Below are 26909 nucleotides of genomic sequence, written 5' to 3'. Positions count from 1 at the left end.
ATTGTCACAATGTTTCTGATCCATCACCATCATCTTCTTCTTCTTCATCAACATTATCATCACCATCTTCATTATTGTCATCAACATCAAGTTATGATCGACCATCGTTATCACCACCACCGCCGCCATCATCATCATCATCATCATCAACATCATCGTCATCACCACCTGTTGTTAAAATCAATGGCCATCCATCCAATATATTGAATTCAGCAAAATTATTTGGCCCAACTAAAATATCCGCATCATCATCATTTATGTTATCATGTTATAATGGTCAAAGAAAAAATCCAAATGTTAATCATCAATCACATCATTTGCATCATCAACATCAAAATGACCGTTTTAATTATCAATATGATGATTATAATCAAAACAGCAATGACAGCAATAATTATCCTACTAATCAGCAGCAACAACAGCAGCAGAAAATATTTGAAAATGAAACACTTACAAATGGAAATGATAAACAAACTGTAAAACCAAATGGTATTCGTTTACCAGTACCATTGCCAAGATCAAAATCATTTTATCATATATTGACTAGTACAAAGAATGGAAAAATATTGGCATCAAATGGTACCATTCGTGGTGCATCCAAAACATCATCATCATCATCAACAACAACAACAACAAATTCAACAATAATGTTGGCAACTATATTTGGTAAAAATCAAAAAATATCAATCAATCATAATGATCATGATGATGATGATGATAGAGATGGAGATGGTGATCAAAATGGCAATGATAATAATAATAATTTATATCAAAATCATAATAATAATCCAAATAAAATGAAAACTAAACAACAACAAAATAATGAAAAAACAACCAATAATAATAACAACTTTCTCTTCAAAAAGGTTTGATTTTTTGTTTGTTTGTTTGTTTGTTTGTTTCAAAAATAAAGATCTACTAAAAATAAAAATCGATAATAGATGTTGTTGTTGTCTATGAGTGAATAATAATAATGAAAACAAACAAAGAGAGAAAAACTGAGAGAGATAAAAATCAAAAAATATGAAAAAAAAATTATATAACCCCAAACGGCATTTTGTTCCATCTTTAATTAACCCTGATATTATCTCATCAATGATGATGATGATGATGATGATGATGATGAGATAAGTTTTTTTTGTGCTTGAATAAATCGAAAAAAAAAATATCAAGATCCATCAAATGTAGAGGCCATTTATGTTTGTTTGATCTCGTTAGTTTTTTTTTCCCATCTTTTTTATAATGATGATGTTGTCGTTGAAATTGGTTATAGTTTTGTTTTGTTCATCAGACGATAAAACCCAAGATATGGAAAAAAAATCCAAATGGAAAAAAAGTGCTGGATTTTTAGTAATTTTTTTTCTTTTTTCGTCCATATTTTTATAGTGATCATCATCAAATATATCGAAAGAAGAAAAAAAAATTGATTGATCCATTGATTAATCGAATGAATCCACATAGACAGCATAGATATATAAATATATCTAGATTAAATTAATAGCAATGTAAATCAAAACAAAAAAAAACAAATCAATGAGGAAGATAAAAAAAAAACATTAACAATTTCAAAAGAAAAAAAAATCGATTGTTCAATCAATCGATAATCGATCTCTCTGAAACCGAGAGAGATCAAAAAATAAATAATCATTTCTATCCATGATTACCGATGATGATGATGATGATGATGATCACTGGACAAAAAAGAAAAATTGTGATCAATCGAAAAAACACACACAGACATAGACTTTACATCCTAATCGAACATCAATAACGATAATGATGATGATGATGATGATGATGATAATAACAACAACAACAGCCACAAGATTATTTTTTCTTTGACAAAGTTTTATCCATTCTTGTATTCCGGAAGATTAGATTTATTTGATTAATAATGTTATTGTTTTGGATTTTCTTTTTTCTTTTTTTTTTTTTTTTTTTGCTGAAATCAATATAATATCGAATATTGATCAAAAAAAATTGATTAATTTGATTGAATTTGATGTTTTTTTTCTGTTCTTTCATTTAATGGCCAACAAAATAAAAAAAAATCTAATTTAATTTTGTTTTTCACATGATAATAATAATAATAATAATAATGAGTTCATTTGTTTGTCCATTCATCCATTCATTCAATCAATCATGATTACACCTGGTTATTTTTTTTTTATTTTTTATTTTGCTTTGTTTTCATTTGATTTGAAGCGAAAAAAAAATCGATTCAATGAACAAACTGGATGAATTATTCGTCACATTTTTCAATTTGATTCAATTCGAATTGAATCGAATCGAATCGAATCGAATCGAATCAAATCAATTTGAGAAAAAAAATCAAAGTTTAAATTTCATTAAATTTTTCTTTTTCATGCGCTATATGGCATATATCACACCGTATCGGTCATATCTATGCTTTATGCTCTCTTTCCATCATTATCACTGTGTGTGTGTGTGTTTGAAATCCATTTCAACTTGAATGTGAATTGTATATGTTGTTTTTTGAAAAGCAAAACAAAAACAAAACAAAAATCCACCACCCGATTTGGCAAGGTAGATTTTCTTTTCTCTTTATATTTATTCATCATCATTGATGAATGATGATTGTAAATGTTGTGTTAAATTAATTCCAATAATTTTTCTTTTGTTTATCCAATCAATGAGTGTGTGTGTGTGTATGTTTGCGTGTGTTGGATGTGAAAATATATCGAGCGAAACAAAACTTTTGATGAGATCATATCGTGAAGAAATAAACAACTAAAAAATTGGGATAAAAATAAAAATTGAAAAAAAAGAAAAAATTTTCAGTCCCCATTTTTTCTCTTCACACTACATTCCATTGGTTCAAAGTGTTTTTTTTTGATGAACTTTAAAATGAACACATACATATACAATTTCTCAGGTATACCGATAGGTATATATCGTGTAAATTGTACTCATTTTACTCGTTTCGTTTCAATTTTTTTTTTGCGTTTTGATTTTTTTTTTTAATTTTGCACTGCAATCCAATTTGATTCATCATCATCAGTCATTTTATTGACAAAATTAACAATTGTTTACAATCACCAGACTTGTTGATCAATTTGATTGATTTTGTGATTGATTGAATGATTGATTTAGATCAACCAATTGTTGTTGTTGACAAAAAAAAAATTTTTTTTTCATCACACTACAGTTGTATCTTGATTTCAAATCAATCTATCACACACAATAATCAATGAAAACAATCACATAGATCTTGTATGGCCAATAGAGAATTTTTCAACAACAAAAACAATAGTTAGTTGTAGTAGTAGGTCATTTCATTTTCTTTTTTTTTCTCCATTTTTATATACTTTGATGTAATTTGGTCAAACAAAAAAAAAATTTCATTATTACACACACACACACACACACACACATGTTTATAAACAGAGATTCGGGCGAGGTTACCGTTGTTTGTTCTCAATTTGAGAAATTCAATTCAAATATTAATAAAAAAAACTTGATTGAAATAATAATAATGAAAAAAAAGGGAAGGAGAATTTTTTGAAAAATCCAAAACATGCATCGCATGCAAAAATATCCTTCTGTTTGATATAATCATCATCATCATCATCATCATTAGATGGTTATTTAAATTTCCTATGGTATGTTTACAGCTGTATGACGAGCCACACACACACACACACACACACTTGGACGATTTTTTATCGTTAAATCATCTTGATGATTATATAATTATCATCATCATCATCATTATCATCCGTTGATAATCATGTGATTAGCTAGATTTTCATTATAATTTTGAAGAAGATGAAAAAAAAAGAATCTGACAATCAAAAAAAAAAAAAAAATGAATGAATGAAAACGTAAATTTTGGTGGACATCAAACATCAACAACGACAACGACAACGACAACTGAACGGGTAAATTGTCCGTACACAAAAATATAAAAACAGAGAGAGATGAGAGAGAGAGATTAAACCAAAATAATTTTTTTTTTAGCCAGCCAGGTGTATTTAATATTTGGATTTTTTTCCTTCTCGGTTAGACAGACAAATAGACAGGTTAATCATTTTTTTTTTCGTAGTCATAGTCGTCGTCGTCGTCGTTTTTACATTCACCAGTTGTCCAGCCAACCAAATATTGTGTTTTTTTTTCTTGGTATTTTTAGTTATCCAAAAGACACACAAACGCACACACACACCAACTGACACTTGTAAATGTTTTAGCCTACAGGTTTTTCTTCTTAATAATCAGGTAACAGGTGGATATATATATATAAATTTGGAATCGATTAGGTGTTTATATACACCTGTCATTTCTGTTATCCCATTTGATGAGAGGGCATGAAATGAAAAAAAAAATTTTTTTTTCATTGAAAAATTTTTTCACGTTTCATTTTCAAATATGATGATGATGATGATATAGTTTTGGGGCAATTTGGTGTTTTTTTTTCTTTAATGAATTGATCTGATACACACACACACACACACAATCAAACGCATGATTAAGGTTGAAAAAGGTATGTGTGAATGTGTGGGAGAGACAGAAAATGAAAGAAAATCAATACGTTCAACGGGTTAAGAAGAAGAAAAAAAACAACAACAGCAACAACAACAACAACAAATCATTCATTCGAATTCATGTCATGAAAAAAATTTTTTTTCAATTTGATCATTTTTTGATGGATCGTCAATTTTGGTTGTAATATCAAGAATAGAATCAAGTCAACGAAAAAAAAAGAAAAAAAATCATTATTATTACTGTATCATGTTTGTTGTTTGGTTTTGGTTCAAATTCAAATAATTTTTTGTTTTCTTTTATTCACTTGACTACGATGTGTAATGTGATATGAGATATTTTTATTCCATCGAAATAAAAACAACAAACAAACATTTATGATGGATAGACATGATGCTGATGATGATGATAAGAATAGAAGATAAATGTGTAGGCAGTCATGAAGGTGAAGGTGGTGATTTTCATTTCTTTTTTGAATTTTTCGTTTTGATTTTGTAAATCATGATATCATTATGGGTCCATCATTGGCCAAGCTACAATTTTATCTTTTTTTCCAACAACAACAATGAAAAAAAACTCGGACAATTCAATTTTGGACATTTTATTGACAAAAGAAAAAAAAATTCATTATCATCTTGTAGTTTCTCATCATCAGTATGTCATGATTGTTTGTTTGTTTGTTTGTTTGTTTGTCTGACAATTTATATCCAAAACGGAAAACACCATTAACTACGTGATATACGAACGAATAGGCCAATTTAATGATGATAATAATAATGCTATTCATTGTGTTTCAAAATTGTAAATTGAAAAAAAATTGGTTTTAAATTTGTTCCTGAAACATATACATACATACATACAATATGAAAGTTTTTTTGTTAATGGCTAACGAATTGTTAAATTTTGAATTGGATTTCGTTTTTTTTTTTAATTTTCAAATAGATATGCTTCAAAAAATTTAACACTTTTTTCCATCACATATGCCGGCAGCGACAGATTTTTTTTCTTTCAATCTCTCTCTCTCTCTCTCTCTCTCTCTTTTATTTCACTATACAGCCATTCATTCATGCTTTGAATATCAGATTCAAATGATTTTTTTTTCATTCATTTGTAACAACAACAACAACAACAACAACAAAAATTTAAAATCAGAAATTGAAATGAACTTTACCGTCATCCGTATATTGTTGTTGTTGTTGTTGTTGTCGTCGTTATTGTGTTGAAAAAAGCAGAAATTTTTTTTTTGTGATGACACGATTGTATGTGTGTGTGTGTGTGCATGTGTTTGAGTATGACACTTTCAATCGAATGAAAATGGTTGAAACACACACACACACACAAACAAATGAAGATGAGAAGAAAATTATTGAAAATGAATCAGATTTTACTTTTTTTTTTTTGTTCATTTCCATTTTTTTTTTCAATCAGCAGTTCATGTATACGCACACAAACATGTGCGACATTGTCATCGAAAACAATTATGCAGATCATGACGATGATGATGATGATGATAATATTAATGGCTGAATTCAATTAGAAAAAAACTCTTTGTAATCACTTTATTTCATTGTATAAAGAAAATTTCTTTTTTGTTTGTTTGTTTGTGAATAGAAAGAATGAATGAATGAATGAAAAGATTGACCTGAATTGAATTTTTTTTTTTTAAATTTAATTCTCATCATCATCATCATTTTTAAATTGAAAGTGTAAGTTTTTGTGTGTCTGTGTCCGTGCGTGTATTGAAGTGAAAATTATTTTAATTTTTTTTTTGTCATGAAAATTTGATAATAGGTGTTAGGTGTGTGTGTGTTGTTCGAATTTCAATTGTCCGTTTCATATGAAGACGATATGATAATGATGATGATGATGATGGTCATCATCTTTATTAATAATTTCAACCTACTTATGGTAAATTCCTATGAGAAATTTTCTCTGTTGATATTGTTGATGATGATGATGATGAGAATCTCAAATTTCGTTTTTCTTTTCTTTTCTTTATTTCATTTGATGTTATGGATTGAATCAATCATCTCATATATATTAGTATCTATCTGTTTTTTTTTGGTTTATGTTAATTATATGCTAATTTGAATGGCCAGAAAAAAAAATCGTGACCGAACAGTACCGTATCGTTGTTGTTTTTTTTTTATTATTATTATTTCTACATTGAATTTTTTTTTTCGTATATTTTTGGCTTCACGATCAGATCATCATCATCATCATCATCATCAGACAAAAATTTAATGATGATCTGATGATGATGATTAAATTGTGGTTATAGTGGTGGTGATATTGTTGTTATTATTATATGTATATGTTCATTATGTGGGAATGCAACAAAAAAAAAATGATTTACATGGTTTACATGGTTTATTGAAAAAAAAACGTCTATGATGTGAAATTCTATTTTTATATCAAATCAGATTTACATTATTACTAAATTTGTTCAATGCATTCTAATGATAATTTTGTTTTGTTTTTTTTTTGTTTGTTGTTTTCACTAAAAAAAAAAAAAAAAAATAAATAGCGATATCTTAACCAAACAATACAACAACAAATGTCATTAAATGATTGTAAACAACAACAACAACAACAACCAAAACAACAGCCACAACGATTGTGCCAAAGTGAAATGAATCTTAATAATGACAAAAATGATGATCATGATTATAAACATTCAACAATAGAATCATTATCAAACGAAATCATTCATCATCATTATCATCATAATAATCAATTACAACAAAATGATTCAGAATCCATTGATTCATCATCATCATCATCCAGTACATTACCAACATATCGTTATGGATCAAATTTAAGTTCCAATTCTAATTCAAGTACAAATATCAATAATAATGGAATGATGATGATGATGATCAATAATTGTCCAATCAATGGTGTAGCAGCCAAAATTCATCGAATTCGCCATCGTAATTCACAGATTTCCATACAAAAACCAATCAATTTGAATGAAATGATTATTAATGATGATGATGATGATGATTATAAAATCGATAGCTCCAGCAATGATAATGGTAATTGTTTCCATTTTTTTAAATTTTTTTATTCATTGAATTTTAATCCGGTTTTTTTTGTTCTATCTTTTGTTTGATTAGATAATTTAAATTATCCAAAACAACAACAACAACAACAATTATTGACAAGTCAACAACAGCAAGAAATTGCTAAGAATATGAAAATCAAACGATCCGTGTCAAATTTTGATTCCAATTATCTGGGCAAAATGAAACTGAAAAGTCATTTAAATTCATTGCTCCTGATGGATGATAATCCATGGCGTTTAAAACGACCGGAACAAAATCCAAACAATACAAATCTATTGGCGCAATATTTATCATTTGAATTTCTAAATGAACGTATTCATAATCGATTACAACAAGAGATTGAATGTTCACCAAATAATACATGGCGTTGTTTGAATTTTCAAACATCAAAATCTGATAGTGCAACAGGTGTGAATAGTAATAATAAAAATAATCTTTATACAACACAATCATCACAACGTCCAATAAAATCATCTGATACATTGATTATGGCCAAAAATTTTTCATGTAGTGAAATGAATTTATCCACAGCAACAAAACAGGCTAGAAATAAACAAACAAAACAGAAAACGGTTAATAAACGTAAAAGTTTTAAAAAATTTCTTGAACATTATTTTCATAATGAATCAACAAACACACGTAATGCAAGTGTTTCAAGTGAAGAATTATTAACTGGATTTGATCAAAATTTCATATTGAAACGTAATACACCGAATGCTGGCCTTACCGATGATGAACTATATAAAACTTCAAATTGGGAATGTAAGATGATTTATTATACACAATATAACTGGCTATTTATTCTGTGAATTTTTTTCTTGTTTGTTTTTTTTCATTATTTTTCATCACGAATTAGATTATCATGGACAACAATCGACCATTCTAAATCATAGTTTACGTACATGTAAAAAATCAAATCGAACATCATCATCATCATCTTCATCTACATTGGTTAACAGCTGTTATGGTACAACAAATAGTAAACAAATTTCAAATGTTGACAAACAATTAGAAATGGTGGCCAATCTTTTTAATAATCAATGTAATAATGGATTTGAAGATACGGATTATCTTTCCGTTAGTAAACATTTCATTTCAAATGCTAATGGTGATAATAATCAAATGATTGCCGGAACAACAAACGATAATTATTCGGATGAATTATTATTATTCGGTCATAAGTCAGCAGCTAATGCAAAAAATTTTTGGTTCATGACTGATAATAATAATGGTGACGATAATGGAAATGGTTTGCAAAGAAAATTACCATACAAAATGGTAAATAACGGTGGTATTGAGACAGAGACAAAATCACATCATTGGATTCCATCCAATGATTTAAGCAGTAGTGATGATTCTGATTGTGAATTGATTATTGATGATGATGATGACGACGATGATGATGCTACTGTTGTTGTTGAACAACAATCAAAACGTGAATGTTTTGATAATATAATTGAAGAAACAATTGCCAATATTGAAGTTGAAGATTTTCTTAATGGTCATATTTATGAAGATATAGATCATAGATTATTTTTGAAACGTTATCTACATCATAATAACGATGATGATGATGATGATGATGATAATAATAATTTAACAACATCATCAGCAACAAATATTCGTAACATACCTGATGGACCTTGTTTTACATTATCAAATCAATTGAAAACTTTATTACAAAATTCTAATCGTTTGAAAAATCATTATCTCTATTATTGATGCAAAAATTTCATTTATATTGTTTTTAATATATTAGTATGATGTGAATAATTCATTGTTATTTTTTTGTGATTGTAATGTGAGAAAATTTAAATTTAAATCTGTTCAATCCGTATTATATTGTCGTTTCGTGGCTCATTTTTTTTTTTTTTTTTTTTTTGACAAATAAAAATTGAAAATTATCCAAAAAATAACTGACACAATGTCTTGTACAAGACATAAACAAAAAATGTCAACAATAGATGGCCTAATAAAACTTTCCATTGGCCACTATTACCATCGGCAACGGTTTGATTATCACCATAATGAACATTGGCTGCCGATGATGGATGTAGGCCAACATTGGATAAATCGATTGAATATTTTTTCGATAGATCAGTAACCTGTGCATTAAGCATAAATTCTGGTACAATTTCATTCTCATCTTCTTGATACTTTGATGGTGATAATATTGTTGGACATGAATCAATTTTAATTTCCGGTCCAATATTGCCAGTAACAATTGTTGTATTATCCATTAATATATTGTTTACAGCATCGGCTGCAGCATTAGTAATAATGTTTTGTACAAATTCATGTACAAATTTTTGTTGCAATTGGCCATCATCATTAATATTTGGATTTGGAATTGCTTTCGATATGTTTGTTTCAATGTTCATCATTTGATTTTCATCACTTGATTGTTGTTTATCATGAGCTTGATGTAGAATATCGGCAATCTATTGTTGTTTGGAATGGAAATGAAAACAAAAACAAAAACAAAAACAAAAACAAAAACAAAAATTATTATTGTGATTAATTAATTTGAATAGAATTGTTAAATGAAATTCTTGTGTTTATATGATTATATAATATATACTTCATAATTGTTGATTGATTTGGCCAACTGACAAGCAGTTAGGCCATCACTATTTTGGATATCAGTTCGTATCGTTTTTTGTTCCAATAATGTTTCGATCACTTGTTTATAATTTTCAACAACAGCATAATGTAAAGCCTAATTATGAAAACCATTATTTATTTACTTTTGGTTTTGCCACACACACACAACAATGTAACAAATATCTTACAGTAAAACCTTGATGATCAATACGATTCACATCAATACCATGATGACATAGACATTTGACCAATTTATTAAGACCCAAACGTGCAGCATGATGTAATGGTAAGCGGCCACAATGATCAACAATTTCGATTCGTGCACCATTTTCAAGCAATAATTTCATGCAATGTAATATTTGTGTTTCATCATTATTTCTACTAAGACAAACAGCCAATAATGGTGTAATTTCATCTAATTTTGTTTGTTTGTTTGTTTGTTTGATCCAGATAGTTATAATAGTTATAATAAATTGAATAAGAATTGTGGAAAAAAAGAAAGAGATAGATAGATATTAGTTTGCCATAAGCGTAAATATATATTGTTGGTTAATAATAATTACTACCATTATGATAATTTACATCGGCTCCTCGTTTCAAACAGAATTGTATAAATTCTGGATATGCAAAATATGAAGCATACATTAATGCAGTCCATCCGGAACGTAGGATGGAATCGATGAAAAAATTTGATACATTTTCCAGAATCGTTTGTAGCTGATCCAGTCGTCTATTTATTATTGTTTCATAGACTTGTTGTAATAATAGACTGGATGGTGATATTGGCCGTAATACATTATCCATTGTTGTTGTCTTGAACAATGATAATCGATCTAATTGCTATACATGTTTGTGTGGGTGTGTGTGTTTGTGTTTATGTTTTAATCGTCGAATAAGAATATGGATTTAAAATAGAACCAAAAAACTTCACTACATTGAAAAAATTTACCTGATAATTTTTATTCGATAACATTTCCGGTGTAACTTTCTGTCCATCATCATCATCATCACCATCATCTTCCAATATGTTTTCATCTTCTTCTTCAATAAAATTCTCTTCCAATGCAACTTCAATCTCACCAATTTCTTCTTCATCATCATCATCATCTAGTTGACCAAATAATTCACGTTTCTTTTTCTTATTGGCTTGTATAGCATTATGTATCTCTAATTTACGTTGTATAATTGGATTTTTGGTCCTATATTCATTATTTGATTGTTTATTTTCATCATTATAAACATCATCATCACTGTCCAGATTGGTTATAATTGGTTTGCCTGTGTAGGAAAAAAAAAATCATAAAACAACAACAAAAACATTTGTTTGTTTACGTTACCTCGATTATAATCAATAGAATCATCATCATCATCATTCAATTCAGCAATATTCCATTTATTTGATGCATGTTTTAATGATGCTAAATTACTTGCAACTTTATTATCGTCATCATCATCATCATCATCATCATATTTGGCTTTATATTTGTCATCAACATCTGATGTGTTGGTGGTTTTTACTGATTCATCCAATGATAATGATGATTGTGGTGGCGCTATTCTATCCATTGATACTATTGGCATTGTTTGTGTATTGATTTGTTCAGTAGTAGCCGTTGCTGTCGCTAGTTTATCATCAATATTTGATTTATTTTGTACATATTCCTGTTTAAGATCACTTGTTTTATTGAGCAATTCATCGATTCTATTTGCTACACGATCATATTCTTCATCATCATCATCAACAATTTCTTCATCTTCATATTCAATTTCTTCATCTTCGTATTCATTTTCTGCTTTATCATCATCATCATCATGATGATCAACGACAGGAATTTTATCCATTTTCATAGATAACGGTTGTTCTTGTTGATTTGCTACTGTGTTTGTATGATTGGCAATAATAGGCTGTGTTGTTTTTATTGTTGATTTCAATGGTTTCATTATATTTTCTTCATCAATTTCTTCATCTTCATCCACTTCATATTCTTCATATTCATATTCTTCATCATCATCAAGATCTTCATCCATTGGTGTTATCATAGTGGACGATGGTTTTAATATAGATTTCACTGGTGAAACTGGTACAACATTATTATTATTCATTGCTGATGATGGTGTTGTTTTCAATATGGTTATTGAATTTAATGAATCTTGATCTATTTTTGTTTGTTGTCGTTGTTGTTGTTGTTGTTGTTGTTGTTTATCGGCCATATTTTAAAACGATACACATATGCAAGAAAAAAATGAAAATATTCACCAACACTTTATTGGATTTAATTGAAAAAAAAATAATTTCAATTCATCAACCGAAAGATCGATATGTAGAATTCAATGAAGGCAAATTTTTTTTTTACACAGCAAATAAAAAATGATAACTAAATAAAATGATCAAGTAAAATGGCTAGATGAATTTCACCAGAATATTGAAGAAAAAAAAAACCTCAAACCTAATGGAATTGAGTACACAACAACAACTACGACATTAATTTAGTCAGTTATAGATAGACAGACAAACAGATTTAGCTGCTGAAAAAGCCTGTATATCATTGACATCATCATCAACATTAATTGAATTTGAACAGAAAAAAATATATATAAAACAACAGAATCCAGGAAGAATTCGTGCCAAGCTTCATATTTTCATCATCATCATCATCATCATCATAATCGTGAAAAAGTGTGTTAAAATTTTCAAACAAAAAAATTCTACATATACAAGAAAGTAACTAAATGGAAACAAACATATAATTCTCCGTTGTTGTTGAGAATAAGAGAGAGAGAGAGAGAGGAATTTTTTTCCAAGAAGAAGCAAAAAAAACAAGAATGTTGCTGTTGTTTTTGTGTTTGAAAACGAATGTCAAAAATAATTTTTGATGATGATGATGATGATGATGATGATACGAGAATCTAAACATACACACACAGATACACACATGAACTAATTATTACTGTATATCGTCTATTTTTGATTTTAATTTTGTATTAATTAAAAATTGGTCGCTATTTTGTCGAAACTTTGTGTTCCAGAAATGAAAAATTTAAACAAAACACACACATGCACACACAAAGTATGTGAATTTGCAAAAAAAAAAAAATTCCATTCAATTCCATTCTAAAGAATCAGCAAAATTTGTCATGATAATAGTTATATGATGATGGCGGTGATGACGAAAAAAAAAATGGCAACAATCGGATTTATTTTTGGCAAAAAGCGAAACAAAAAACAAAAACAAGCAATACACATTGTGCTGCTGCTGCTGCTTCTGCTGTATGCAAATGAAACATTCGTTCTGAATTGAATAAATTCCGAATGTTTACCACATGTAACTACTAATATAGTGTCAGAATTTTTTTTTCAAAAAAAAAAGAAAAAGAAAAAAAATCAAATTAACGAAAAATAAAACAATTCAAAAACAAAGTGTAATTCTGAATTTGATTTTGAAACAATTGAATAAATTGGATTCAATTAAGTCATATTAGGAATTTTTTTGTGCGTAGCGAAAACGGAATATATCCAGAAAGAAATAATTTTTGTAAACAAAAATTTACAAAATTTATTTTTAGCCATTTACTAGAAATTTTGTTGTTATCAGTAAAGATTTATTGTTCACGATTTTGTCTCTCATAATGAATCGGTTATTATTCTTTGCCAAGATTTTCATTTTCTTCATTTTATTTTATACATTCTCATTCTGTCTTTCTATTGGTAAATTCTTGTTCCGTTTTGTTTTCATTGTTGTCGTCGTCGTCGTCATCGTGATCGGCATGTAATAATAAATACATGCTCCACATAAACAACAACAACAACAACATCAGTTTTTTTTTCTGAAAATTATGACGCAACACAACAAGAATTTTATCCACATTTTTTTTTTGCTTTCACGAATCATTTAATTTATCAGAATTTTTTTTTTTGCATTTTCCAAATGAAATGAATACGAATTTATGGATTGAATGAAATGTGTTCCATTTTTTTCCCGTCTATTCATTCGTTAATTAATAGCAATGACAATTTTGTTAACGGACAAAATAATGGAATTCACTTTTCTTTTTTTTTTCTCATCATTAAAATAATGAATTTTTTTTTCCAATTTCAATGAAAATTTCGTTTGTTAAAAAATGTTTTACTGTTTTGGTTATGGATTATGCTTTACAATCATCATCATCATCATTATAATTCGTTGATATTCGTTATCATTCAACCGTCACAAGATTCGATTCGGACACGCACACAGGTTCTCATCATCATCATCATCATATCACAACAACGACGATGACTCGTGAATGACAAACATCAATTTTGATCGATAATAGAGAAAAATAAAACTTGATCAGGTGGCATATAACTCTTTTTTTTTTTTTTTCTCTAAACACTGTAAATGTTTGTATATTACGATTTTATTTATTCAAATATGTTTTATACATTGATGATGATAATGATGATGATGGTAATCCTAATACAATCTAATTATAGTAACAACAATGATGATGATGATGATGAAAAAAAAACATTATCGATCTATCTGATGATTTTATATATTGGATTTACAGCTGATTGATTAATTTTAACAATTTTTATCAATATTAACAATTAGCATAATGTGTAATAACAATATTGATAATGATGATGATGATGATGATGATCAATATTTATATTATCACACAGGTTCAGTTTGGTTCGTTGGACCATTTTTTTTTTTTTTTTTTTTGGTTTCTCTCATTTTATCACCATGTATATAACAAGTGTTCAACGCTTTATGTACGGCGTCTCTATTGATGATGATGATGATGATGATGATGATTGGCGGCATTAATAAAATTTCGCTGTTCAACAAACATATGTGATAAGACAACAAAATGCAAGTGTGAGAATAAACAAAACAAAAAAAAATTTAACAAATTTGAAAATGCTCAACATTCAATAATGATATATATGGGTAACGATGACGATCTCAATTTATTGGGTTGAAATTGTTTTTTTTTTTTTTTGACTCACTTGCTTGACCGATTCTCAGCTATAATAGATAGATAGGTAGATTTAATACATGAAAATTATATATATATTCTCATTATGATGATTGAATTTGAAGATGAAAAAAAAAAATTTTTGTCATGTGAAATCAAATTGAAAACCATGAACATTTGACAAAAAATTAATACAAAATGTTGTCGAGTTTTTTTTTATTTCATTCAAAATTCTTTTCAATTCCATTGTAGTAATAATCTAGACCACCTCGAACCGATAACCACAGACTCTCTTCTTCAATTCACACATTCAACCATTCTCTCTTTCATTTCTCCATTTCTATAGCCTTTATTTTTTTTTTTTTTTTTTGTTTCTCTTTTTTTATCTCGTTCAGTTATCGATCATTATTGGTTGAATGTGAAAAAAAAAATCTTCCATTAGATCAAATTTATGAAAACAAAATTGATCAAATGAATTTTGTCATGCAAATCTGTGACAACCAATGTGTTTTTTTAAATTTTTTAATTTTTATCAAAATTGAAAATAAAGTGTGAATTTAAATTTCGTTTTTTTTCTTTTTGGTTTTGTTTAATTTATCGTGTGCGTGCGTGTGTGTTTGATTATTAAAACAAAAATTCAATTTAAAAGTGTTTCGGTTATCAATTTTGAATGCCAAATAATGATGTATCTGAAAAATTCTTGTTGTCATTTTTTGAATATTCTGTCGATATTGACAATTTTTCTACAATCATTATCGGCACAGATTATGGCACCAATAATCAATCCAATGATGGCAAATATTCGTCCAATCATTCCTATTCCGATTCCTATTCGACCAATTATATTCACACCAATATCATTCCATCCGATTGCTGCTACTCCTCCGATTGCGGCAACATTTATGAATGATCCACCTGCACCACCAATACCACCGGTAAGCGTAATCGATGAAGCTACACCATTCATGAATTTTGTTCAACGTAATTTCTGGTCAAGAATGAGTAATGAACCATCTTCAATGTTTATGCGAAAATGGGATAAAAGACCATTTATGAATGATCGATCATCTAATAATATACAACGTCAACCATCCGATCATGATTGGTATCAAGATAACAACGAAAACAATAATAATAATAATAATAATAGAGATCGGAATTCTAGGCAAGAATTTCGACAACGTCATTGGCCATCAAATAGTAGATCAGATCATAATTTTCATCAACCAATTAATGATGATGCTAATGATGAAGTTGATGGTTATGATCGAGCTGCTGCTATGGCTCAAATGTACGATTCATTTGGACCAGTATGGGCTGAATCAATGAATATGAATTCAATGGGATTAATTCCATGGCATCAATTTCATCATTATCATCATCATCATGACCAACATCATCATAGAAAAATGTTCTCAAGTCCAGCAGATAATCCGAATGGATTTCAACCAACACCGATTTTATCACCACATCCAACTATGAATTTTCCATTAATAGCCAATCGATTTTCACCGATACCAATGCCATTGTTTGATGATTATGATGATTCATTCACCGGTGATACTATGGTTGGTCAAGCATCACAAATTAATGAACACGGTATCAATCGTAATAATAATCATAATGGATCCAATAATATCATATATGTTGTTAACATTGATGGCCGTAAAGGTAGTAAAAACAATGTAAAAGCAATTCGATTGGATGATTATCTTGCCAGAAACAACAATAATAATAATAACTATAATCAACGGCAACGGCAACCACGTTTCCCATGGTTAAATGGTAAAAATCAAATTGATCGTAGTTTATCATCAACAACAATGATGAATAGAAATAGAAAAAACATCAATAATGATAATAGATGGAATAGATTAACATTTGTGAATAATAAAAATAATAATAATAATAAAACAAATCGATCATTTTCATCATCACCACCACCAATGAAAAAATTACCAAAGATTGTTAATAGTGGTAATAGACAATCAACAACAGCAACAACAATATCGAAAACCAAATTGCATAATAATCAATCATTAATTGATGAAAATAATAATAGACAAAATAATATCGATCATCATTCATCGATACGATTAATTAATGTTAGCGCCAAAATTAATGTCGATGGTGATCATAATAATGGTGATAATAATAACAATAAAACAACATCAATAATTGCTAAACCTGATGATTCCATATTGAATGATGATCATGATGATGATGATGATGATGGTCGAAATAAGAGTAATGAAAATAATGAAATTTCAACACCATCACCAATATTATCAATGTTGGCTGTTCATAGACATCAATTGCAACAATTATCAATGTTAAGGGCTCGATTGAAATTATTGAAGAATAATCTCAACTATCATCATCATCATCATCATCATCATCATCAACAACAACAACAACAACGACAACAGCAATTGCATGATAAACAGCAAGATGATTTAAATGCTAATAATGAATCAAACATTGAACTAGATTATGATAATGATGATAATTATTTGAATCATAAAATAATTCATCAAAAAAAGGATGATCGGATAAAAAATGATACAATCAAAAATCATATTGAACGACAATTGTATCGACAAGCTGAAATGAATAATGGGAATAATAAAAATTTTGACCACAATCACCATAGACATCATCAACAATCAAATGAAGGTCAACAAACTAATACTAATAATAAACATAATCGAAGACATGTAACATTTTTGAGCAAAAAAAGAAATCAAAATTCAAGTCATAACAAATTTAAATATTATGGCAGTAGCCATTATAATCATCATCTTGGTGATTATGATAATCGAGCAAATGTTCATAATAATATTGTTACCATAGGAAATACAAATTTAACAGCTACAATGATAAGTAATCCATTTCGTGTGCAAGCAAATAATTTCAATTCATCGATTAATATGATTAGCCATGGCATTGATGAAAAAAATACCATGAACGACAACAAGATCAATGATGTGGTTGATCATCATCAATATTCAAATCAATCAATCAATTTGATGAATTCCAACATGGCCAACATTAATCACAAGCAATCGATAGATCAAGGGTATGAACAATCACTAAACATGGATGATGATAAAATAACTGACAACATGGAATGGTCAAATTCATCCATATTGAATGAAAAACTTGAATACCATGATGGTGATAATAATAATGCTTTCAATAAATCGGTCAATCTGCTAGACAAACGTCGTTCACCATTGTGTTCAATATCATCAAAGATTATCGACTACTGTCGTGTGTATCCAAATGGCTATCTGGCTGATTATGATCATTATTGTCAAGTGAGTGATTATTTTTGATAATGATGATATCGCCAATGATTGATGAATATTTCCGATTTTTTCTTTCTGATTACATCATTCATTACCCAAACAGTCTTATTTCCATTGTGCATATCATAATGGAATTATAAAAATTAAGCAGCTTACCTGTCCGAATGGTGAAAAATTTGATCAAGGTAAACCGAAACAAAACAGAAAAAAAAATCTCTAATGATAAAATTTATTCTGGATTCTCCATAATAGAAACTTCAATCTGTAGAACTGGACCAGTTAATTGTGACAACAAACCAGCAAAATCTTCATTTAATTCTTAATTTTTTGTTTTCACTGCAGCTTTGAAATTTTCATCAGTTTTTCCAATCTTTTTTTCTTGTAATAATTCCGTTTTTTTTGCGAGAAATTTCTAAATTCAATTTCCGAAAAAATGATGACGATGATAATAATAGTCAAAACAAAACAAAACAAAAAAAATCAAATTTCGAACAAAACAAAATTCTTTTAATTTATTATTATTGATTAATTAAATTAAAAATTAAATGATGAATCAACTGGTGGACAGGTACAGAAAAGATTTTTATCACCATAAGCATCATCGATACGTGCAACTGTTGGCCATATTTTAGATTCTGGCTGTACATATGGCTAATGTATATAAAAACAAACAAGCAATGATGAAAAAAATTTTTTTTTTTTTTTTTGTTACAATTTCATCAATACATACCGCTGGAAAAGCTGCAATTTCACGTGAATAAGCCCGATCCCAATTGCTAGAACAAATCAATCGTTGTGTATGTGGTGCACCTTTCAATGGATTATTTTCTCTATCATAAACACCATTTTGTATATCGGAAATTTCACGACGTATATTCAACAATGCATGACAGTAACGATCTAATTCTTGTTTTGATTCCGATTCAGTTGGTTCAATCATTAATGTATTCGGTACTGGAAATGATACGGTTGGTGCATGGAAAACCATAATCCTGTAAACGTTTTGCAATATCCATTGCTTCAACGCCTGTTGTCTGTTTAAATTCTCTTGTATCCAGAATAAATTCATGTGCAACCGTATTATTTTTACCAAGATACATAATTTTGTATTCATCTTTCAATATTGCAATCATATAATTGGCATTCAGGATGGCCACTTCGGATGAATGTCGTAATCCTTTTAAGCCCATTAATTTAATATATGCCCAACTAATGGGTAATATGGCAGCTGAACCCCATGGTGCTGCCGATACTGTGCCAAAACTATCCGTTGAATTAGAATCATCATTCTTCTATATTTTAATTAATCAATTTTTATTTTACCTTTTTGGTACACGAATCACATCATCATGAACGATCGGATGTGATGGTAAAAATGGTGCAACTAAATATAATAAATTCATTAGTATTTAACATTAGGAATCATAATCAATCATTGAAAATAAATTTTAAAAAATACTAACGATGTTTTTTCACTGCAATCGGACCCATTCCTGGTCCACCACCACCATGAGGAATACAAAAAGTTTTATGTAGATTTAAATGCGAAACATCACTACCATAATCGCCTGGACGACAAAGTCCAACCTGTGCATTCATGTTTGCGCCATCCAAATATACTTGTGCCGAACCACATGAATGTATCATATCGCAAATATCGCTAATATCTTCATCGAAAACACCGAATGTTGATGGATATGTAATCATAAGGCAGGCAATCTGATCATGAAGTTTATCCAATTTAGCTTTCAAATGAGCTTTATCGATACTTCCGTTTTTCAGTACTAAAACCGGTTCAACACGAAGACCGGCCATATTTGCACTAGCTGGATTAGTTCCATGTGCCGAAACCGGAATTAAACATACATTTCGATAACCTTCGCCTTGTGATTCAAGATAGGCTTTGATACAACGTAATCCAGCATATTCACCTTGAGCACCGGAATTCGGTTGAAATGATACATTATCATAGCCAGTCAATTCACAAAGATCGTGTTCCAGTTCATTGATTAGTACTTGATAACCTTTAGCCTGTGATGGTGGAATATATGGATGTACATCGGTTATCATTGGCCATGAACATGGTATCATTTCGGTGGTGGCATTTAATTTCATTGTACATGATCCTAATGGTATCATTGAATGTACTAATGATATGTCTTTGTTTTCCAATTTTTTCATATAACGAATAAGATTAGTTTCGCTATGATATGAATTGAATAATGGATGGGTTAAGAATGGTGATTTTCTTACAATCGCACTTTTCAATAGACCACTTTCTTTTTGCATAAAATTGTATGGATAATTTATATGATCGGTATGTTCCTCTTTTTCACCTTCCATTACCCAAATTAAATCATTAAGATCTTGATCGGTCACAGTTTCATCGATAGAAATGCCAATATGATGTCCATCCGGATAGTATCGTAAATTGATACCAACAGCATCAGCTCTTGCTTTTATATGTTTAGCTACATGAACTTTCACTTTTAATGTATCAAATGGATTATAAGTGATTACACGATTAACGCCTCTATCATTAATTTTTTTAGCCAAATAAAGCGCCTTCTTGTGAATATCTTCAGCAATAGCTCGTAGTCCTTTTGGACCATGATAGATGGCAAACATAGCACTCATATTAGCCAATAATGCTTGCGCTGTACAAATATTTGATGTTGCTTTATCACGACGGATATGCTGTTCACGAGTCTGTAATGCTAAACGTAATGCCTGATTACCTTGAGCATCTTTGGTCAAGCCTACTACTCTGCCTGGAATTAACCGAGTTAAATAGGCACGACATGCCAAAAAAGCTGCATGTGGTCCACCATAGTTGAGCGGAATTCCTATTGTGAAATATCAAAGCAAACAAAAACGTAACATTGGACAAATGGAACAGCAATTAAATGTTACGAAACCAGGATAATTAATCACATGCTTCCAAAATTTGGAATGCACAACAAAATGAATCAAATGAAACATACCAAAACGTTGAGCCGTTCCAATGGCTATATCACAGAATTGGCCATATTCTCCTGGTGGTTTGACCATAGTCAATGCTAACAGATCAGTTGCAGCAATCACTATTGTTTCTGTGGCTTTTGCTAGATTTACAATCGATTCAAGATTGTCTACATTTCCATTTGAATCCGGATAATGTACAAGTATTCCACAATATTCAGCCAAATTATATGTATCAGTCAATGGTTTCACACCATCGAATACATCTTTTGAGCCATCAAAAATTTCAAATTTAATTCCTAATGCTTCACATCGTGTTTTAACGATTGCTGTTGTTTGTGGATGTGCATTATTTGAGCATAGAAATTTGCGTCGTTTTTCTTTATGATATCTATACGGAATAATGATTATGTTTTTTTTTGTCAATTTTTTTTTTGATCATCACCAATATTAATACCTAAAACACATTTGCATAGATTCAGCAGCTGCAGTTCCTTCATCCAAAAGGCTAGCATTAGCAATATCTAATGCAGTTAGATCACAGACCATTGTCTGAAAATTTAATAATGATTCTAAACGGCCTTGAGCAATTTCCGCCTGATATGGTGTATATGGTGTTGTCCATCCGGGATTTTCGAAAATATTACGCAAAATTGGTGCTGGTATTATGGAATTATAATAACCCATTCCAATATATGAACGCCATTTACATTGATTTAAATCGGCAATATCTTTCAATCTTTTTAATATACTTGTTTCATTGTCTGGTTGATCCAGACGAATCTCTTTCTGTAATTGGATCGATTCTGGAACTGTTGCCTGTATCAATTCATCCATTGACTATATATATATATAACATAGAAAAAATACAGAGAAAGAAACAATATCCAATAAATGATAAATGATCCACAAAAAACAATGAGTAAGAGAAGCAAAAAAAAACAATAAATAGATATAACTGGAGTGGAAATCAGATAGAAAAAAAACACAGGAAATTCAATACAAGATAAAAACAAAAAGAAACCAACATTGAAACCAATCTTTTTAAGCATTTCAATTTTATCATCATCACGTGGACCAATATGTCTTTGTATGAATGAATTATGTGGTTCGGTTATTATACGATTATTATTATTGGCATTGAATGATGATGATGATGATGAAAATAATATGCTTGTTGAACAACATATGCTACGAAATTGTTGTTGTTGTTGATGATGATGATGATGATTTATTCGATTGAATTGTCCCGTTTTTATATTACGGGATAATAATGAAAAACGGTACATTATGAAAATGATCGTGATATCACGTACACATACACACACAATAAGAATTGTAGAGAATCTAAACAATAAAAATATTGATCCAAAATTGAAAACAAACACACACACAGACACACTCAAACAAAAAAGAAAGTTAATTGATTCAAATTGTTGTGACGAAAAAAAAACGCATTGATTTACTAAAGATTTAAATGATGAAAAATATTATCATTTACTACTACTTGCAATTGGATCAATGATGATTCGATTTTGTGAAAAAAAAAATTTTTTTTTTCTCTTTGCTACTGTTTATACTGTACACATATATATTCAGGTGGCTTATTGATTATAAATCGATCATCTATATCATTGATTATTGATTATTGATAATTAAAGATTTGTGTGTGCAATAAAACCCCTCCCCCCCCACCAAAAAAAATCACACGTTCAATGTGTGCAAATTTCAAATCTTATTTGTGATGATATATCATAATTGATGATTGAAATATTATGATTCGATTTCATTTCAGTATTCATATATGATTGTGGATTTTATTTCATCAATAATAATAAAAGAAAAAAAATAATATTTATTTTTTGATATAAACGATTGATCGATCAATTCGATCAATGACAATTTTTATCATAATTATTATTTCCATCATCATCATATCAGAATATTTATGAATGATAATCATATTATTTTTTTTTCTCCCTAGTTTTCTTTTTTTTTTTTTGAATATATTTTATTATCATCATCATTATAATTTATAGTCCATTATATCGATGATAATAATGTTTATATTTGTGCAAACAAACAAAAAGAAAAATAAACCGATCATATCTATCAGTGAACCATGGCGCCATGGCTCGTGTTCATTTATTCGAAATTGTTTTTTTTTTTGTGTGTGTGTGTGTGTGTGTGTGTGTGTGTGTTTCGATGGTTAACATAAATATTATACTAACCGAAAAAATAATTTAACCAGTAGCAATCATAAGTAAGCAAAATGAAAATATAAATGTGATTGAACACAAATTATCATAACGTTATCAATGATAATAAATATGATGAAATGAAATGTATGAAAAAAAAAATTCCTAATAGGGAAAATTATTTTTTTTCATTTCATTTCATTTCATTCAATTTAAAAACATACAAATAAACATAAAGATATGCAACTAACAAACTGCTGTATTGTATGGACACACACCCAAAAATGTGATATGGAAAAAAGCTTGAAAATTTGATTCTTGATTCTTGAATCTTGAATTTTGAATCAAGTCAAAAAGCATTGGAGAGAGAAGTGAAAAACAATTTCTGGTTTGATTCGGTTAATTTTTATTTTTATTTTTCACAAGCATTTATTCAATCATTCATTCATTCATTCATTCATTCATTCTTTGAATATATTATGATTGGTTCCGAATTTTTATTCGGGTCGGGTCGGCAGTTATTTTCTTTTTCTTTTTCTCATGGATTTCGATTGATTCGATTCGGAAAATATTGATGGTGGTATTAGTGGTGGTGGTGCGAAAAAAAAACGAAGCAAATTCCAATAACCAACATGAATAAAAGAGTGAGAAATATTACAATACAAATGAATCACAATATATGGAATTATATAAGTGATGGAAAGCCAATCATCATCATCATCATCATCATCATAGAATAATTCTGAAAAGAAATAATAATAAGCCTGTGGGATGCTGTGTGTGTATGTGTACAATGTTTTGATTTTGATTTTTATTTTTGAAACTACTTTTTGAATGAACGGTGTGTGTGTGTGTGTGTGTGTGTGTGTGTGTGTGTGTGTGTGTGTGTGTGTGTGTGTGTGTGTGTGTGTGTGTGTGTGTGTGTGTGTGTGTGTGTATTTGGTTTGTGTGGTCGAACAAAATAATCAAGAAAAATAAAGAAAACAAACACAGTGGATAAATTTTAATATGGATCTATATATAGAATTTTCATTTTACAGTATTTTTTTGGTCCATTCATTTGGGATTCATGTGTTCATTATGATGATGATGATGGTAATGATTCTCAAATTCCAATTACAATGTTGCCTTTCACTATTGCTTATTCAAAATTTTTCACCCAGTTTTTTTCTATTTTGCTTTCACTTTACTTTTTTCGATTTTCATTTCATTTCATTTCGTTTTGTTTTGTTGTTATTTTTTTTTTCTTTTGATTTCGATTACAATTTACCAATTTTTATTCTACAGTGAATATAAAAAGAGAGAGTGAAAATGGAAAATAAAATTTGGATTTGCCTTCAAGGCATACCAATATGTGAGAATGATGTGTTTGTGTGTGTGTGTGTGTGTGTGGGTGTTTGTATAAAAGTTATATTTGTTTTCTAGTTAGTTAGATTGGAAGAAAAAACAAAATATTCAAATATTGAAGCAACAACAACAAAAAAAAATCTATATTCAACTTGCTTACATGGAAATGAAAATTATTCTTTAGTCGTTGTAGAAATGATAACATATCGAAATTCTTGTGACACTAAAAATAAAAACAAAACAGAAAAAAAATCCAAAACAAAAATATTGATTCACATCATCACCATCATCATTGTTTCATTCATTTTTTTCGGATGGTTGTTTGAGGCAAATTGGATTTTTTTTTTGTTTTCATATCATAGGATTTTCATATTTATTCACATCATATACACAAACATTATTCAGCAATGACCGTCAATATTTGTCAACTTTATATATTTTTTTTTCTTTCTTGTTCCACTACTTTTGTTTTCATTTTCCAAATGTTGTTGTTGTTGTTGTTTGCTTGTTGGCTTTATTATTATTATTTTCATCATCATCATCATCATGGTTGATGTGTGTGTGTGTGTGTGTGTGTTTGTGCATTATCTTACCATGTTTTATATGTGTGTTGTTGTCCAAAAAACAAAAAAGAATATTCTTTCTACGAATTTGTATTTTGGATGCAAGTGTACCATATTTTTTGATTTTCTCATTTTTTTTTGTTTTGTTTTGTTTTCATCTCGGCCAGCACAGAGTTTCGATTCATTTTTTTTTTTCGTCTTCTTCAATTTTATTTTTTTTTTTTCGTTTGCAATTTCATTATTTTTTTTCCCATTCGAAATGCCTTTCTTTGTTTATTTCCTCGTTTGGTCATTCTTTTCATTTCATCTTCGTTGTCGTTGTTGTTGTTGTTGTCGTTGTTGAATGTGTCAATGTTTTCTTTGATCATGTTTTTTTTTGTCATCATCATCATCATCATCATCATCGTTGTTTGGTTGCCTGGTGAATGGAAAATCTGTGTATCCAGAAAAAAAAATTTGTTTTTTTTCATTATTTTTTTTTTTGCTTATAGTGGTTGGAATTTTTCATTTTTTTTCGGGTTTCGGGTATTATATCATGTCTGCCATGATGGTCATGATGGTATATACACAACATTCGAATATCGATATACCAAATATATGATATACATAGATGTTGTATTATGAAAAAAAAAGAATTGAATTAGATAGAAAAAAACCAGCAGCTTATTTTATTCCAGCAGTAGTCAAGTTTAATTCTGTGTAGGTTATTCAAGTTTAGTTTAGTTTAGTTTTTTTCTCTGCCATGGCACAGATCAGTCCATCCAGTTCACAATTCAAATTTGTTCTAAATTTCGTTTCTCTCTCTCTCTCTCTCTCTCTCTCTCTCTCTCTCTCTCTCTCTCTCTCTATCTCACTGTCTCTATTTCGGTCAACCATCAACTACGAAACAAAAAAAAACTACAATGACCAGTGATAAAAAAAATAAAGAAAATAAAAGAACATTTTGTTGTGCTGAATTGAATTTTATGCAATACGACAATACACTCACTCACAAACAAACAAAATTTGTAGGAAAGAATGGAAAAAGAAAAAAAAATTTTAATTTGATTTTTTATTATTCACAATGCGTGTGTATTGGTCCTTGCACACACACACACACAGTGTTATATCATTGACCGTAGATCTGTTGTCCGATTTATTTCCTGGCTATTGTTTTTTTCCCTTTGATTTTAATTCAAATTGCATTTATCCTTCATTATCATCATCATCATCATCATTTAATTGAAATGCAAAACCTGGATTGTAGAATTGGTAATTTTATAATTCAATGTACAACATGTGATCATCATCATATTATTATGTATGTCAATGTTGTTGTGTAATTCTGATTCTTTTACTCATTCGTTGTAAATTTACGTGATTAATGAATTTTGATTTGATAAACCATTCGTG

At 29.0% G+C, this 26909-nt stretch overlaps 4 protein-coding genes across 7 annotated transcripts; 2 read left to right on the top strand and 2 right to left on the bottom strand.

The window, feature by feature from the left end:
• The first annotated feature begins 6066 nt into the window (after positions 1 to 6066).
• On the top strand, positions 6067 to 9481 carry LOC124499923 (uncharacterized). 4 transcript variants are annotated; one of them, XM_075731562.1, is made up of 4 exons: positions 6067 to 6206; positions 7028 to 7538; positions 7620 to 8330; positions 8425 to 9481. In XM_075731562.1, the coding sequence occupies exons 2-4, from the start codon at positions 7058 to 7060 to the stop codon at positions 9288 to 9290; spliced, it is 2058 nt and encodes a 685-aa protein (XP_075587677.1). In that variant the 5' UTR covers positions 6067 to 6206; positions 7028 to 7057; the 3' UTR covers positions 9291 to 9481. The 4 variants fall into 4 exon arrangements, with proteins under 4 accessions (XP_075587677.1, XP_075587676.1, XP_075587678.1 ...); XM_075731561.1 differs by lacking the exon at positions 6067 to 6206 and adding an exon at positions 6209 to 6408; XM_075731563.1 differs by lacking the exon at positions 6067 to 6206 and adding an exon at positions 6239 to 6291.
• On the bottom strand, positions 9261 to 12642 carry LOC124499866 (uncharacterized). Its single transcript, XM_047063853.2, has 6 exons — positions 11510 to 12642; positions 11122 to 11450; positions 10739 to 11012; positions 10361 to 10587; positions 10150 to 10287; positions 9261 to 10009 (listed from the first exon to the last, which is right to left on the bottom strand). The coding sequence occupies exons 1-6, from the start codon at positions 12381 to 12383 to the stop codon at positions 9470 to 9472; spliced, it is 2382 nt and encodes a 793-aa protein (XP_046919809.2). The 5' UTR covers positions 12384 to 12642; the 3' UTR covers positions 9261 to 9469.
• A 3178-nt stretch (positions 12643 to 15820) lies between these two features.
• Positions 15821 to 18832, top strand: LOC124499282 (uncharacterized). The gene is made up of 5 exons (XM_075731429.1): positions 15821 to 16922; positions 17136 to 17476; positions 17681 to 18457; positions 18552 to 18633; positions 18701 to 18832. The coding sequence occupies exons 1-5, from the start codon at positions 15821 to 15823 to the stop codon at positions 18769 to 18771; spliced, it is 2373 nt and encodes a 790-aa protein (XP_075587544.1). The 3' UTR covers positions 18772 to 18832.
• Positions 18833 to 18933: 101 nt separating this feature from the next.
• On the bottom strand, positions 18934 to 22943 carry LOC124499857 (glycine dehydrogenase (decarboxylating), mitochondrial). The gene is given in 8 exon segments (XM_047063844.2): positions 18934 to 19099; positions 19179 to 19430; positions 19432 to 19711; positions 19772 to 19832; positions 19912 to 21294; positions 21433 to 21800; positions 21867 to 22249; positions 22438 to 22943. Coding segments are annotated over 8 exon segments (3105 nt in total). The 5' UTR covers positions 22699 to 22943; the 3' UTR covers positions 18934 to 18982.
• Between the last annotated feature and the right edge of the window lie 3966 nt (positions 22944 to 26909).

This window comes from Dermatophagoides farinae, chromosome 5, assembly GCF_024713945.1.
Source record: "Dermatophagoides farinae isolate YC_2012a chromosome 5, ASM2471394v1, whole genome shotgun sequence".
Taxonomy (NCBI): Eukaryota; Metazoa; Arthropoda; class Arachnida; order Sarcoptiformes; family Pyroglyphidae; genus Dermatophagoides; species Dermatophagoides farinae.
The sequence above is the reverse complement of the archived record's forward strand: the minus strand, read 5'-3'. Positions and strand labels throughout refer to the sequence as shown.